The sequence below is a fragment of the Alosa pseudoharengus genome, unplaced genomic scaffold (assembly GCF_046254945.1).
Source record: "Alosa pseudoharengus isolate Yale_2024_CS ecotype anadromous, Long Island Sound unplaced genomic scaffold, YU_APseudo_1.1 YU_APseudo_1.1_scf_6, whole genome shotgun sequence".
Classification (NCBI taxonomy): Eukaryota; Metazoa; Chordata; class Actinopteri; order Clupeiformes; family Clupeidae; genus Alosa; species Alosa pseudoharengus.
The window spans coordinates 11497232-11509995 of record NW_027468848.1 but is presented as its reverse complement, the minus strand read 5'-3'; the positions used below and the strand labels follow the sequence as shown (position 1 = coordinate 11509995).

The window sequence follows — 12764 nt, the reverse complement described above, 5'->3', positions numbered from 1 at the left end:
AGACATCAGCATTGCTTCAGGATCACGGGTAGGGAGGGATTTGTGGGAGGGGTGTATTTTGAAAACACTAACAGCTTCTGCCTCATTCTCACCTACTGTGTCACCCACAAACAAACAACAGTGTTTCACCTCATTTAATCCAGAACTGCTCTTCTGTCTCCTGGATTTTATTTCCCACATTCTCTCTCTCTCTCTCTCTCTCTCTCTCTCTCTCTCTCTCTCTCTCTCTCTCTCACACACCGGTTCCCCCTCTCCCTGGTTCTGTCTCTCTGTCTCCTGCAGGTTTCCTCTTCCTCCCTGGTTCTCTCTCTCTCTCTCTCTCTCTCTCTCGCTCACTGGTTCTTCCTCCCTCCCTGGTTCTCTCTCTCTCTCTCTCGCTCGTTCCCCCTCCCTCCCTGGTTCTGTCTCTCTCACCGGTTCTCCTTTGCTCTCCGGTTCTCTCTGTCAACGGTTCCCCCTCACTCTCTGGTTCTGTCTCTCTCTCTTCCACGGGCTCCTGCTCCATGGGCTCCCTTGTTCTCCCCGGGGGGACAAGAGAGCGGTCAGAGTGTCGAGAGCGGCCTGTGACTCAGCTGAGTGTGACTCACAGCGTCTCCTGTAAGTGACCTCACAGCGTCTCCTGTAAGTGACCTCACAGCTTCTCCTGTAAGTGACCTCACAGCGTCTCCTGTAAGTGACCTCATAGCGTCTCATCAGCTGATCTCTCCTCACTGACCCTCATCTCTACTCCCACGACCCCCCGTGAATACTGAGCACTGCCCAAGGCCTTCGCCTTCAATACCACCCATTCTACAACCCAAGAGAGGCACATACTATATGACCTCAACGCAGCCCTACACAAAACCAGCAGTGTTCTCACAACTTCAGTGTCACCCCTGTTTACTTTACCTCCTGATCCCTGCTGTCTAAGCTGTTATGGTGAATGTACAGTGGATGTGCATAATAATGGTGTTAGATTTAAAACTGATAACTACATGGTAACTATATGATACCAGGACACAACTCACACACCCAAGACATTCACACAAAAACAAATGCGAAACAGAAATGTAAGTGAGGCATTACCACCAATACACACACACACACACACACACACACACACACACACACACACACGCACACACACACACACAAACACACACACACACATAACACACACACACACACACACACATACACACACACACACACACACACACACACACACACACACATTTAAGTACTCACACAACAGTGATGTGTGGTGTCTTAAAGAGTTGAAATGTGTGACTCTGTAGTAAAAGTGAGCCTGTGAGAAGTGCATAGGTGGTCACAGAAACCACAGAACTGAGGCCTGTCTGCCCAAGCTTTTCACACACACACACACACACACACACACACACACACCTCAGAAGTGGCAGCAGAACCACAAAGCTCAGCCCTGTCTGCCCAGTCTTTACACAGGCTCTCATTAGACCAGCCGCGGTCCACAGACCAGACAGGCAGACACCACACACACACACACACACAGCCTAAATACACACAGCAGCAGGCTTTACACCTGGATACGGGCCACGTCTGGCCCTGACCTGGCACTGATCTGTTTTGAGTTGTGCTACTATGGGAGCAGACTGAACTGACTGACAGCACTCAGGCAGGCTGAGAGATTTCACTGAGGTTTACATATCTAAGACTTTTTCCGTGGTCTATCCATAAATATAATTGTAATCTTAAATGTTTATGTATGTATCTACTGTATCTATCTATCTATCTATCTATCTATTTTTGACTATCATCAAACTCCATTCATTAATCTGATCGTCTATCTTAGCTGTACCTCAAAGATTCAGTATATCAGTATTCAGTAATTGAGTCCCCTTATGGAATGCTGTAGACAGGCTCACAGTGTCACAGCTTAAGTGGCATTCTTGCAGAAGCCTGTTTTATGTTCTAACACAGTCTATGGTTTTATAAATAAGGGTGCTTAATGAGGGTGTGAAGTGCAGTATCCACCAAAGAGGCGCAAACAAACGACACAAGGACAGAGAGGAATGCAAGAAAGAAAGACAAATCATACAGACAGTAGGAAGAGAACAAACAGTAAACAAACTCACCGTCTTTTTTAAGAGTAGACAGCAGAGGAGTTAGTGAGAGAAGAAGAGGGGAGAAGAGAGAGAAATGTGGGCAAACTTAAGGGCAGAGTTAGCAAAAGTAGCAGGGTTAGCCTATCTTACGTTAGCAAAAGTAGCAGGGTTAGCATATCTTACGTTAGCAAAAGTAGCAGGGTTAGCCTATCTTACGTTAGCAAAAGTAGCAGGGTTAGCCTATCTTACGTTAGCATTAGTAGCAGGAGTTAGCCTGAGTTAGCACTGGCAGCAGGGTTAGCTTTTATTAGGGTCTCATGACAAAGCTTTAAAAACAAAACAAGGCAAAGTTTTGAATATTTAGCTGATTTGCCATCTAGTCTACTCCAGAGTTAGATAAGGGGACACATACCATTCTCCTCTCTGTGCGTGCGATAACCCTGTCTGACACTGTTGGCCTATCTTAGCATAACCCCTGTGCCTGTGGGGATACACCAGTTAGCCTATAGCTCCCTTTTAGCTATAGGCTAGCTATAGGCTAACTGGTGTAACCCACCTTCAGTGAATTAAGCTAGGCTAACGGTGTCAGGTGGGGTTATTGCACTCACAGAGAAGAGAAGGGTGTGTATTGTCTTATAGTTAGGGTGTTCCTTTAAAGGCCCCTCAGTAATGCAATCTATAAACACGCTCCCTAACAACACATTCTGTCACACACAAACATAGACAAACAGTCAAACAGAAAGTGCAGAGTGAGGAGAGGACTCGGAGTCAGCTGAAGATAGACAGCCTGGGGCAGAATTAAACAGTACAGATGTAGGAGAGCAGCAATATGCCAGCAATGCAATGGAACATTTAGATCTTAGTTTGAATAGAGTAGAGTATAGCAGAGGGAAGAAACAGACTAGAGATTAGGGAAAGACCAGAAAGTTAAGATAAGATTAAGGAAGAAGCTGTACACAAAACAAAGATGGGGGATGGGGGGGGGGGGTGGAACATAGGCTACTGGAATCACTGGAAGGGTTCAGATTAGACAGTACATTGCTATATTGCTATTAAAGCAGATGTTAATTCAGACAGAAGAGAGATCTGAGATCTGAAAACAAGACATGTTGACACTCAGACAAACTTGTGAATGGGGATTGCGATGATGAGATATCAAAAACAGAAATGTAACCGGACATACAACCGAACAAACAGGACAGTAGGGGGACAGGGGGGGGGGGCGTCATGAGAGGGGCTGGGAAGCACTCCCACAGGGGGACACAGATGGAAGAGGGAAAACAACGCTGAACAAACACATTTGCAGCTACTCGTTTCTCAGGCGCAATAGTGAAGCTACAATACGTTTGGAGTAAACATCACGACACTACTTCAAAACAATCTGATCGAAGTGATACTGACAGCACACAGAAGAAGCACTCAAGAAGTGAGAGATTGTTACAAGTGTCAATGCTGTTACAGGTGTTAAAAACATGCCTCGTCTTGCTCTGGCAGGGAGAGTCTTTCTTAAACAGCGAAGGCTATAGCACAACATGCAGGCCTCCGCGTGGAGTCCAAGTCTGATTGGACGAACAGTGGCACAGGGGCGGTGGTAGGCTGACCTTTCAGGGCGATGACCTTGCTGGCGGGGTTCATGATGGCGCTGTCGGCCGTGATTGGCCTTCGGATGGGATTGGTGGGGTCGGCCATGTCGATGATGACCACCTGGTTCTGCTCGCCCACTTTCTCCCGCACACAGATGAACTTGTCCGACTCCATGGTCAGGTAGCTGAAGCCGATATGGGCTGCACTCACACCCACACCCTGCAGCTGAAGAGAGAGAGAGAAAGAGCAAGAGAGAGAGAGAGAGGGGGGGAGAGAGAGAGAGAGAAAGAGAGAGAGAATGGTAAACTAGATATGGCACAGTTTCACCTACAGAGATACCATAGCTGGACATAAATCACTCATGCATATCGGTGTGATGATCCATGACACACACACACACACACATACCCATACAGTACACACACACACACACACACACACATAAATATCCATACAGTATACACACACACACACACACACACACACACACACATATTTAAGTACTTACACATAGTCACATACATTATTTCATAATTTCCGAGGCAATGCACACAGCACAGCTGATGCACAGGAAACAGTAAAAGTGCATCCTATTATTCAATGTTGCCCAACAGACACAGACTCAATCATCAGTCATTTCAGATGCCTCTCATTCTCTGCGAATGAACCTAAGTCAAACCACATCCTAGGAAGTTGTGAAACATTGGACTCTGTGACATGTTCACAGAATTCAACAGTGGAACTGTTTTACAATAAATCCTGTTGGCAATTGAACCCATAGTGGTGTAATGAGCATAATGTATCCACAAAGCTTCTCACTGTTACACATGACACAAAACATAATTACCTCTCACATCATTACCATGAGTATAGAATCAGAACTTGGAATCAGAACTGGAACCCAATTACTTCATGTTCCAGGAAGCAAAGACTCTAAAACCAGCTTCATACCAGACATACCACTCATCAACACAGGCTTTATATAACTGTGATTTAATAATGCACACTCACTCCAAAGTGCTAGCTCTGTAGCTAGGAGCTAGTTACCTCACATGTCTGAACACTTCTCCCTAGAAGCCTATTGGCCAGTGTTGCTGAGATTTCTTTGAATAGGCCTACTTGGGAATCTTCTCACATTCCATACAGATAACAAAGACATTTCAAATATGAACACTTCGGCAAATACACAGATAACATCATTGGTTGCATCAATTTATAATCAACTACACCACAATGACTTTATGTATTAGTTGCATTTTTAATTAATGCTGCCAATTATGTAACTGGATTCACAATGTGTAATTTAACTGCCAATACTGTACTGTTGGCCGGATTATATATATATATATATATATATATATATATATATATACTGTATAATGGACACATTCGCCGGATGCTGCACGACGCAACATTCTATCTCCCGCCGGTTGCTGCATAGCGCAACATTGAATCTCCCGCTGGTTGCTGCGTAGCGCAGCATGCTTTTTATTTATTTATTTCATGTTTCTAGGTGCTACAGAGGCTTAGATATTAAGGTTTTGGTAGACGTCGACAATTCTTAGTGTTTTTTCAGAAAACCCTCAGGAAATAAAGTTATTTAGTCTAGAATGCCATTGGATTCTATAGGCATTTTTAGCAGGAATTTTAGGAGTAAATGGGTTAAAACCAATGTATTTACAAGGCAGTGCTCTGGCAGTGATCTGGCATACAACATTACACAAAAGACATCTGATGCAGGGAGTGTGTGTGTGTGTGTGTGTGTGTGCGTGTGTGTGTCTGTCTGTATATGTGTTGTGTGTGTGTGAGCGCGCATGTGTGTGTTTAGTAGAGCGTAAGGGGGCATAAAACCCTAAGGTGCCCATGAGGCACAGGAGTGTGGCCTTCTAAACAAATACACAAATCCCATTCAAACTCTCTTCCTCCTCTCTCTCTCTCCCTCCCTCTCTCCCTCCCTCTCTCATACAGAAACTCACATGCTAGTGTGCTCCAGATCTCTTATGTCGGGCAGTGCACCATCGTATGTCAGCGCTATGCTTTTTACAGTGACTGTGGCCGTAACCATATCGTCATTTGGTGTCATTTTGAGCATCACTGTGGTACTGATATATTCTAAAGGCTAAATGTCCACATATACATACCCCATGGCACACACACATACACACACACACACACACACACACACACATACGCACGCAAGCACGCACGCACGCACGCACACACATCAACATACAGGCACACATCGTCTGTCGGAGTAGTAGTGGGGTGCTCAAACTTCTCTAACAGGATCCCCCACCACGATCACCACCCCTCCCTCCCCGAACAGATCCTATTGTCATGGCGACAGATAGTCCCATTATGCTGGAATGTCCTGGTTGGACTAATGATTGATGGATGAGCCTGGGCCCTAAGCCAATCCGGAGCTGTGAAATTGCATTAGGGAGCGAGTGAGCGAGCGGGGATGGGTGGGGGTGGGGGGGTGGCAACGGAAGCTTCTAGTAACCTGCAAACACTCTCATCTGATTCCACAGAACATTGCCTGTCACTCAGCGTAAGCCTGGCCAGCCTCTTGGCTCTAAACACGCAGCGCCACACTGCTTGTCCCATCCCAGCTTTCTGTCTGTTTGTTACACTGCCTGGCTGTCTGTCTATCTGTCAAGTGAATGGCCTTTTCTGCCTGTCTGTCTGCCTCTCTCTTACTTACCATCTAAGTTACTGCTTAAATATCTAATAATGTCCTCACTGTAGTATCTCTCTCTCTCTCTCTCTCTCTCTCTCTCTAAGTCTGTTTACTATTCTCCCACCCTGTCTATCTGTCAGCCAAACAAGTCTGTCTCTCTCTTCCTGCCTCATTACAAACATAACTGTCTCACATTCTTTATGATTGCCTTCTCTGTCTCAAAGTCTTTTGTCTGCATCTACGTGTAAATCTGTTTGCCTGTGTGTTCATGGCTCTGCCTGTCAACGGTCATTTTCTGTTGCTGTTTGCCAACGGAAGATGTATACAGTATGTCTTACTGTCCTACTGCTACTATGTATATCCAGTAATTGGAGGAACTTTGTCTGTCTATCTCTCTGTAAATCTATGCATCTTTGTGTTGTTCACAGATTATGTTTGGGATCACTGTTTGTCTAATCTATCTATCTATAAATTGCAGGAACGTCTGTCTGTCTGTCTGTTCGCAAATCTCTCGAACCGCTTGTCCGCTTAATTTCAAATTTGCCAGGTGTCTTGCTACGGGCACGAGTACATAGTTTTACGTACAGTGCACAAGTTTGATGTTGTTTGAATTAGTAATGTAAAATATATCGTTAAATATATCGGTAAAAGAAGCACACATTGGCTTTCTCCGCTCTACTGTAGCCACCCCCCCCCCCCCTTACACAGCACAGCGCAGACAGTGGGGGTAAGCAGAGTTTTGCCAGCACTGAATCACGGGTAAAAATGCAAGATGTTTGGATAGTTATCATGTCTGACATCAACAATAAAGACTCCTTGTATGCAGTTTGCTTGCTTGAAAATGATTCTGCGGATTTTGCAACAACTCGGAAACAAACATGGGTATGCAGTGGCTTTTCAAAATGACGTAAAAATGGTTGGCAATAAACTGACACTTCTAATAGCTCAGTCTACTTTGGACTTTGAATAAACAAACGACAACTCGACTGCAAGGTCCCAAATTGAAACGAGGGATAGGCTAATGGTTCCAAATTTAAGGACGTTTCAGAATGCCACACAGCTAGCCTAGAAATCTAGACACGCCCCTAGCAGCAGCAAATTACATTTGCTGCCAGGGCTAGTCTAGCAAGTCTCCGTTGGCTTGTGAGGTCCAGAAATCGAAACTAAATGAGGCCAATGAAATCGTGTATAGAGTCGTTAGGTGGGCTTAACATAATGATTGATGGCAGAGTTGCAACGGTTTGGCTTGAATTCCCTGCTACTTGAAAACAAATAAGATGGATGTTGCTGCTGGCGAACAGTGTGACACGAGTTAAGCTTTTATTAAGTTGGCAAACGTTTGAACTAGCCAACTAGCTCCGCTGGTGGGAAACGCATGGGACTCATAGCGCTGCCGCTGTCCTATTGCGTGCAGAGGGAATTTGAAAGACAACTGATTATCCCGCCCCTCGGACTGAGCACTGCGAACAGTGAGTGCCCAGACCCTACATTTTAATGTGGGTCTGGCTCGTCAGGCTACCACACAGCTAGACAACAACATCACATCGTTGCAAATTTGATACGATGATGCATCATTCCACAAAATGGTTTGTTTTCTCTATCAGGAAGTTATTCAACAAACTTAACAATAAACATATAGCCTTTTAAAACTCAAAACAGCTGTTAGGCTTATGCCATTTTGATCTGTAAAAATGTAGCCATGCCTATACTGCATATTCATTTATAGGCTAATTATGATATAATATTCAGTATTCATTATTGAGTGCTTAGCTGGATTGATGTTTTCCCTATCATCCTGTTTTTAAAGCAGGCATACCTGCGGGCATGTAATTGGGCTATGGGTATTCTACAGGAATGGCATGTTTGAACGGGCACTGCAGAGTTCAATGCTTGGACAATCTACACCCATGCACAATCCATTTTCAGACAAGTTATGTAAGCCCACGGGTCTTACTGTACTCACAATGATAATAATAATGATGAGTGTGTGTATGTGTGCGTGCGTGCGTGTGTGTGTGTGCGCCTGTGTGCATGTGTGTGTGTGTGTGTGTGTGTGTGTGCAAGTGTGGGAATGGATGTATGACCCTAAACTTTCACTCTTAATCTATGCAGCAGTGGTTTTACAGCTTCAACTGACATCCACACCAGAGGAGTAAAGGAGAGGAAGAGGGGAGAGAGGGAGAGAGGGAGAGAGGAGGAGGGAGGGAGAGAGGAAGAGGGAGAGAGATGGAGAGAGGGAGAGAGAGAGGGAGAGAGGGAGAGAGGGGGAGAGGGAGACATGGACAGAGGAGGAGGGAGGGAGAGAGGGGGAGAGGGAGAGGTAGAGGGAGAGATGGAGAGAGGGAGAGAGAGGGAGACATGGACAGAGGAGGAGAGATGGAGAGAGGGGGAGAGGGAGAGGTAGAGGGAGAGATGGAGAGAGGGAGAGGTAGAGGGAGAGATGGAGAGAGGGAGAGGTAGAGGGAGAGATGGAGAGAGGGAGAGAGGAGGAGGGAGGGAGAGAGGGAGAGGTAGAGATGGAGAGAGGGAGAGGTAGAGGGGGAGAGACGGAGAGAGGGAGAGAGAGGGAGACATGGACAGAGGAGGAGAGATGGAGAGAGGGGGAGAGGGAGAGGTAGAGGGAGAGATGGACAGAGGAGGAGGGAGGGAGAGAGGGGGAGAGGGAGAGGTAGAGGGAGAGATGGACAGAGGAGGAGGGAGGGAGAGGGGGAGAGCTAGAGGGAGAGATGGAGAGAGGGAGAGGTAGAGGGGGAGAGATGGAGAGAGGGAGAGAGAGGGAGACATGGACAGAGGAGGAGGGAGGGAGAGAGGGTGAGAGGGAGAGGTAGAGGGAGAGATGGAGAGAGGGAGAGGTAGAGGGAGAGATGGAGAGAGGGAGGGAGAGGGAGACATGGACAGAGGAGGAGGGAGGGAGAGAGGGAGAGATGGAGAGAGGGAGAGGTAGAGGGAGAGAGGGAGAGGTAGAGGGAGAGATGGAGAGAGGGAGAGGTAGAGGGAGAGAGGGAGAGGTAGAGGGAGAGATGGAGAGAGGGAGGCAGGCAAAAGTTAAGGGCAAAAAAAAAAAGACACACAGGGGAGAGAGAATGAATGGTAGAGAAAGGAAGAGAGAAAGACAGGAAGAGTGGTAGAGAAAGGAAGAGAGAAAGACAGGAAGAGTGGTAGAGAAGGGAAGAGAGAAAGACAGGAAGAGTGGTAGAGAAAGGAAGAGAGAAAGACAGGAAGAGTGGTAGAGAAAGGAAGAGAGAAAGACAGGAAGAGTGGTAGAGAAAGGAAGAGAGAAAGACAGGAAGAGTGGTAGAGAAGGGAAGAGAGAAAGACAGGAAGAGTGGTAGAGAAAGAAGGAATAAAGTGTGTGTGTGAGAGAGAGAAGCGTGCAGGAAGAAAATCTAGTGAATATTTCAACAGGGCACTTTTTGAGCTGTCATTCTCCACCTCCTTGGGCATGGACATGAGAAGCACAGAAATAGTTTGGGTGGGGAAGAGTTGCCTCACATCTACGGTGTACACGTATTGTAAGTCATATTGTGGTTTTTTTTTTCAAGACAAAGTATAATCATTGGGGGAGTAATTTCATGACCACTTTATCTCTGCTTTATGTATTTGTCATCTATTTTATATATCAGTGTGTATATATATGAATTCAATAACAGCAATAAGCTGTAAATGTATATTCTCTTTTATCATTTCATAATTAATAATAATTAATAATCATAACAAAGAATAATCATTCATCATTGCTGTCCAAATGCAAACACTTCCATTCAAATGATAACATGTTTGTCTAAATATAGGCCTGTGACTCTGTGACTGGTCTGGGCTTGATAATTGGGACTGGGCGAGTGATGCTGCTGCTGCTGCTGAGAAACCAGGTGAGGGAGCGGCGACACAGTTCTGTTCCGGCCTGCTAATGCGTTTAGCTGGACTTCCTCTTCCTGCTTCTGATAGGACCCAATTGGGTTAGGACACACAGCACACTCTCATTTGTCTCCTGTGTGGCCTAAAGCCAGAGACTACACAGGCCACACACACACACAGACACACACACACACAACACACACACACATCACACACACACACACACACACACACACCAGACACAGTCTTAGACGCTGCAGATTAAGCCTAATTTATGCTTGTTAAATGGACTGCATTTACGTAGTGTTTTTCTACTTACCTCCGAGCACTCAAAACGCTTTACAATTTAATGCCTCACATTTTCTCACTCACACACACACACACACACACACACACACACACACACACACACACACACACACACAAACACACACACACACACACACACTGATAGCGGAGAATGACATGCAAGGAGTTAACCTGCACATCGGGAACAGTTTTTAGGGTTCAGGGTCTTTCTCAAAAACACCTCGACATGGTCAGGAGGATCTGGGTTCAGACCAGCCCAACGACTCCTCTACCTCCAGAGCCACCGTTGTCCCAGAATGCAACTGTCCAACAACATGTCCCCCGGATGAAACAACACAAAAAAGAACTTCTGACTGAATCATGTGTCAGGTGTCAACACGCAGGGAATAGTTAACATTCAAATGTTATTACTGCCTGCAATGACTGCAATTAACTTTGTTACCTGAAGCAAGTTGTCTGCAGACAGAATTATGCATGTCCTTGGACAGGCCTGCACAGCTGTTACACTAGCTATTTCTCTGCCACTTGAAGAGTAGCAGAGAAAGCTGTGAGGATGTCTGAGGATTCTTTGACACATGGGGTCTACTCATGCTTAGGATTACATGTTCATATCATTATTGTGGGTGAGGTTGAGCAGTGCTAGCGTTATCGGTTATCCCGGGTTTGATTCACAAAGCCACTATTGCGAGTCCATGATACTTTGGATAAGAGCATCTGCTAAATACCAGTTACTTCACTTTTTGCTTTGTACTTAAAGTGGATTGAACTCAAGGGACCCAGGAAGTTAGTGCACCATCCCCGCTCTCCAGTGGGTACATACGTATAGGGGATTAACGTTAGGGTGGCAACTAACGATTGCTTTCATAATTGATTAATCTGTTGTTCATTTTCTTGTGATCGATTTGATTGATTGATCAGTTGTCTGTTCTATAAAGTGAAAAAATTGTGAAACATTGGTGATTAGTAATGTCCTCAAATTCTTTGTTTTGTCTACACATGTTTACTATTATAGAACAATAAGACACCACACCATTTAAAAAGTTTAAATCAGATAATTTTGAGGCTTTTGTCCGTTAAAAAAACAATCAATCGATTACCAAAACAGTTGCTGATTAATTTAATCACTCCAGCCCCAACATATCAACATCCTTGACTATCTTAAATAAGCTAACACACATACTAAGCTTCATTCAAGCAAATAAACTACTTCTGTAAACCACACACAGTAGGTTCTGAGCACTCAGTGAATTCAAGCTCTTTTTTGGCATGGGTGGAAAAAAAACATTAAAAGCCTGTAATCTGACAATCTGGCCAATGACTGATCTAATGGTTCTGACAAAGACCTATTGTAGGAACAATAATACACTCACACTAATTAACTGATTGTGTGTGTGTGTGTGTGTGTGTGTGTGTGCGTGTGTGTGCGTGTCTGATTGGGAGTGTGTCTGTGTGTGTAGGAGTGGGGAGGTTGAGGAATACAGGGGATTAGTGAGAAAGTATTCCTTCATCTGGTATAGAGTATTACAGTACCTCAGACCACACACACACACACACACAGATATATAATACATACTCTTCCTTTCTCATACAAAAAGACTACATACTTACACTCTCTCCTCTCTCTCTAACACACAAACACACACACACACACAAACACACACACACACACACACACACACACACACACACAAACACACACACACATGAGTAATCTCCAGACTAGATTACTTTGGTAGAGGGGAGCATGCCTCTAGACAGAAAGAAATACAAAGAGAGATGAATGGGGAAAAAAGCAAAGTAACTTGGGGCCCAAAGGCCTTGCGTTTGCAAATTCCCCAAATTCCTTCCTCCTCTGGAGCCCCTTCCAAGGCTTACCCCTCAGAGGTGGGCATGAAGCCCCACGACACACACCCCTCAGATGTCTTAGAGCCACCCGCCAAAGCACACTCCTCTAGTGCATACCACACACACACACACACACACACACACAGACACACACACACCGAAGCCAACCCTAGATAGACAAAAACTACACACAAATACACACCTCACCAATATAAACACACACACACACACACAGACACACCTCACCAATATAAACACACACACACACACACAAATACACACCTCACCAATATGAACACACACACGCACACACCCTTGGGACGTCTCGGACTCCCTCTCCTCGACATATTCCACACACACAGGAATATACACATACCACATGCACATACCACACACACACTGTAACCCCCAGCCCCCCACAGATAAAC

At 45.3% G+C, this 12764-nt stretch overlaps 1 protein-coding gene across 1 annotated transcript in view; it reads right to left on the bottom strand.

Annotated features, from left to right (window-relative positions):
• cltcl1 (clathrin, heavy chain-like 1) overlaps positions 1-12764 on the bottom strand; it is a 46376-nt gene that overhangs the window by 30652 nt on the left and 2960 nt on the right. Inside the window, exon 2 of the mRNA XM_076270069.1 lies at positions 3665-3872. Within this exon, the coding sequence (XP_076126184.1) occupies positions 3665-3872 (208 nt within the window). The remainder of the gene's footprint in view (positions 1-3664; positions 3873-12764) is intronic.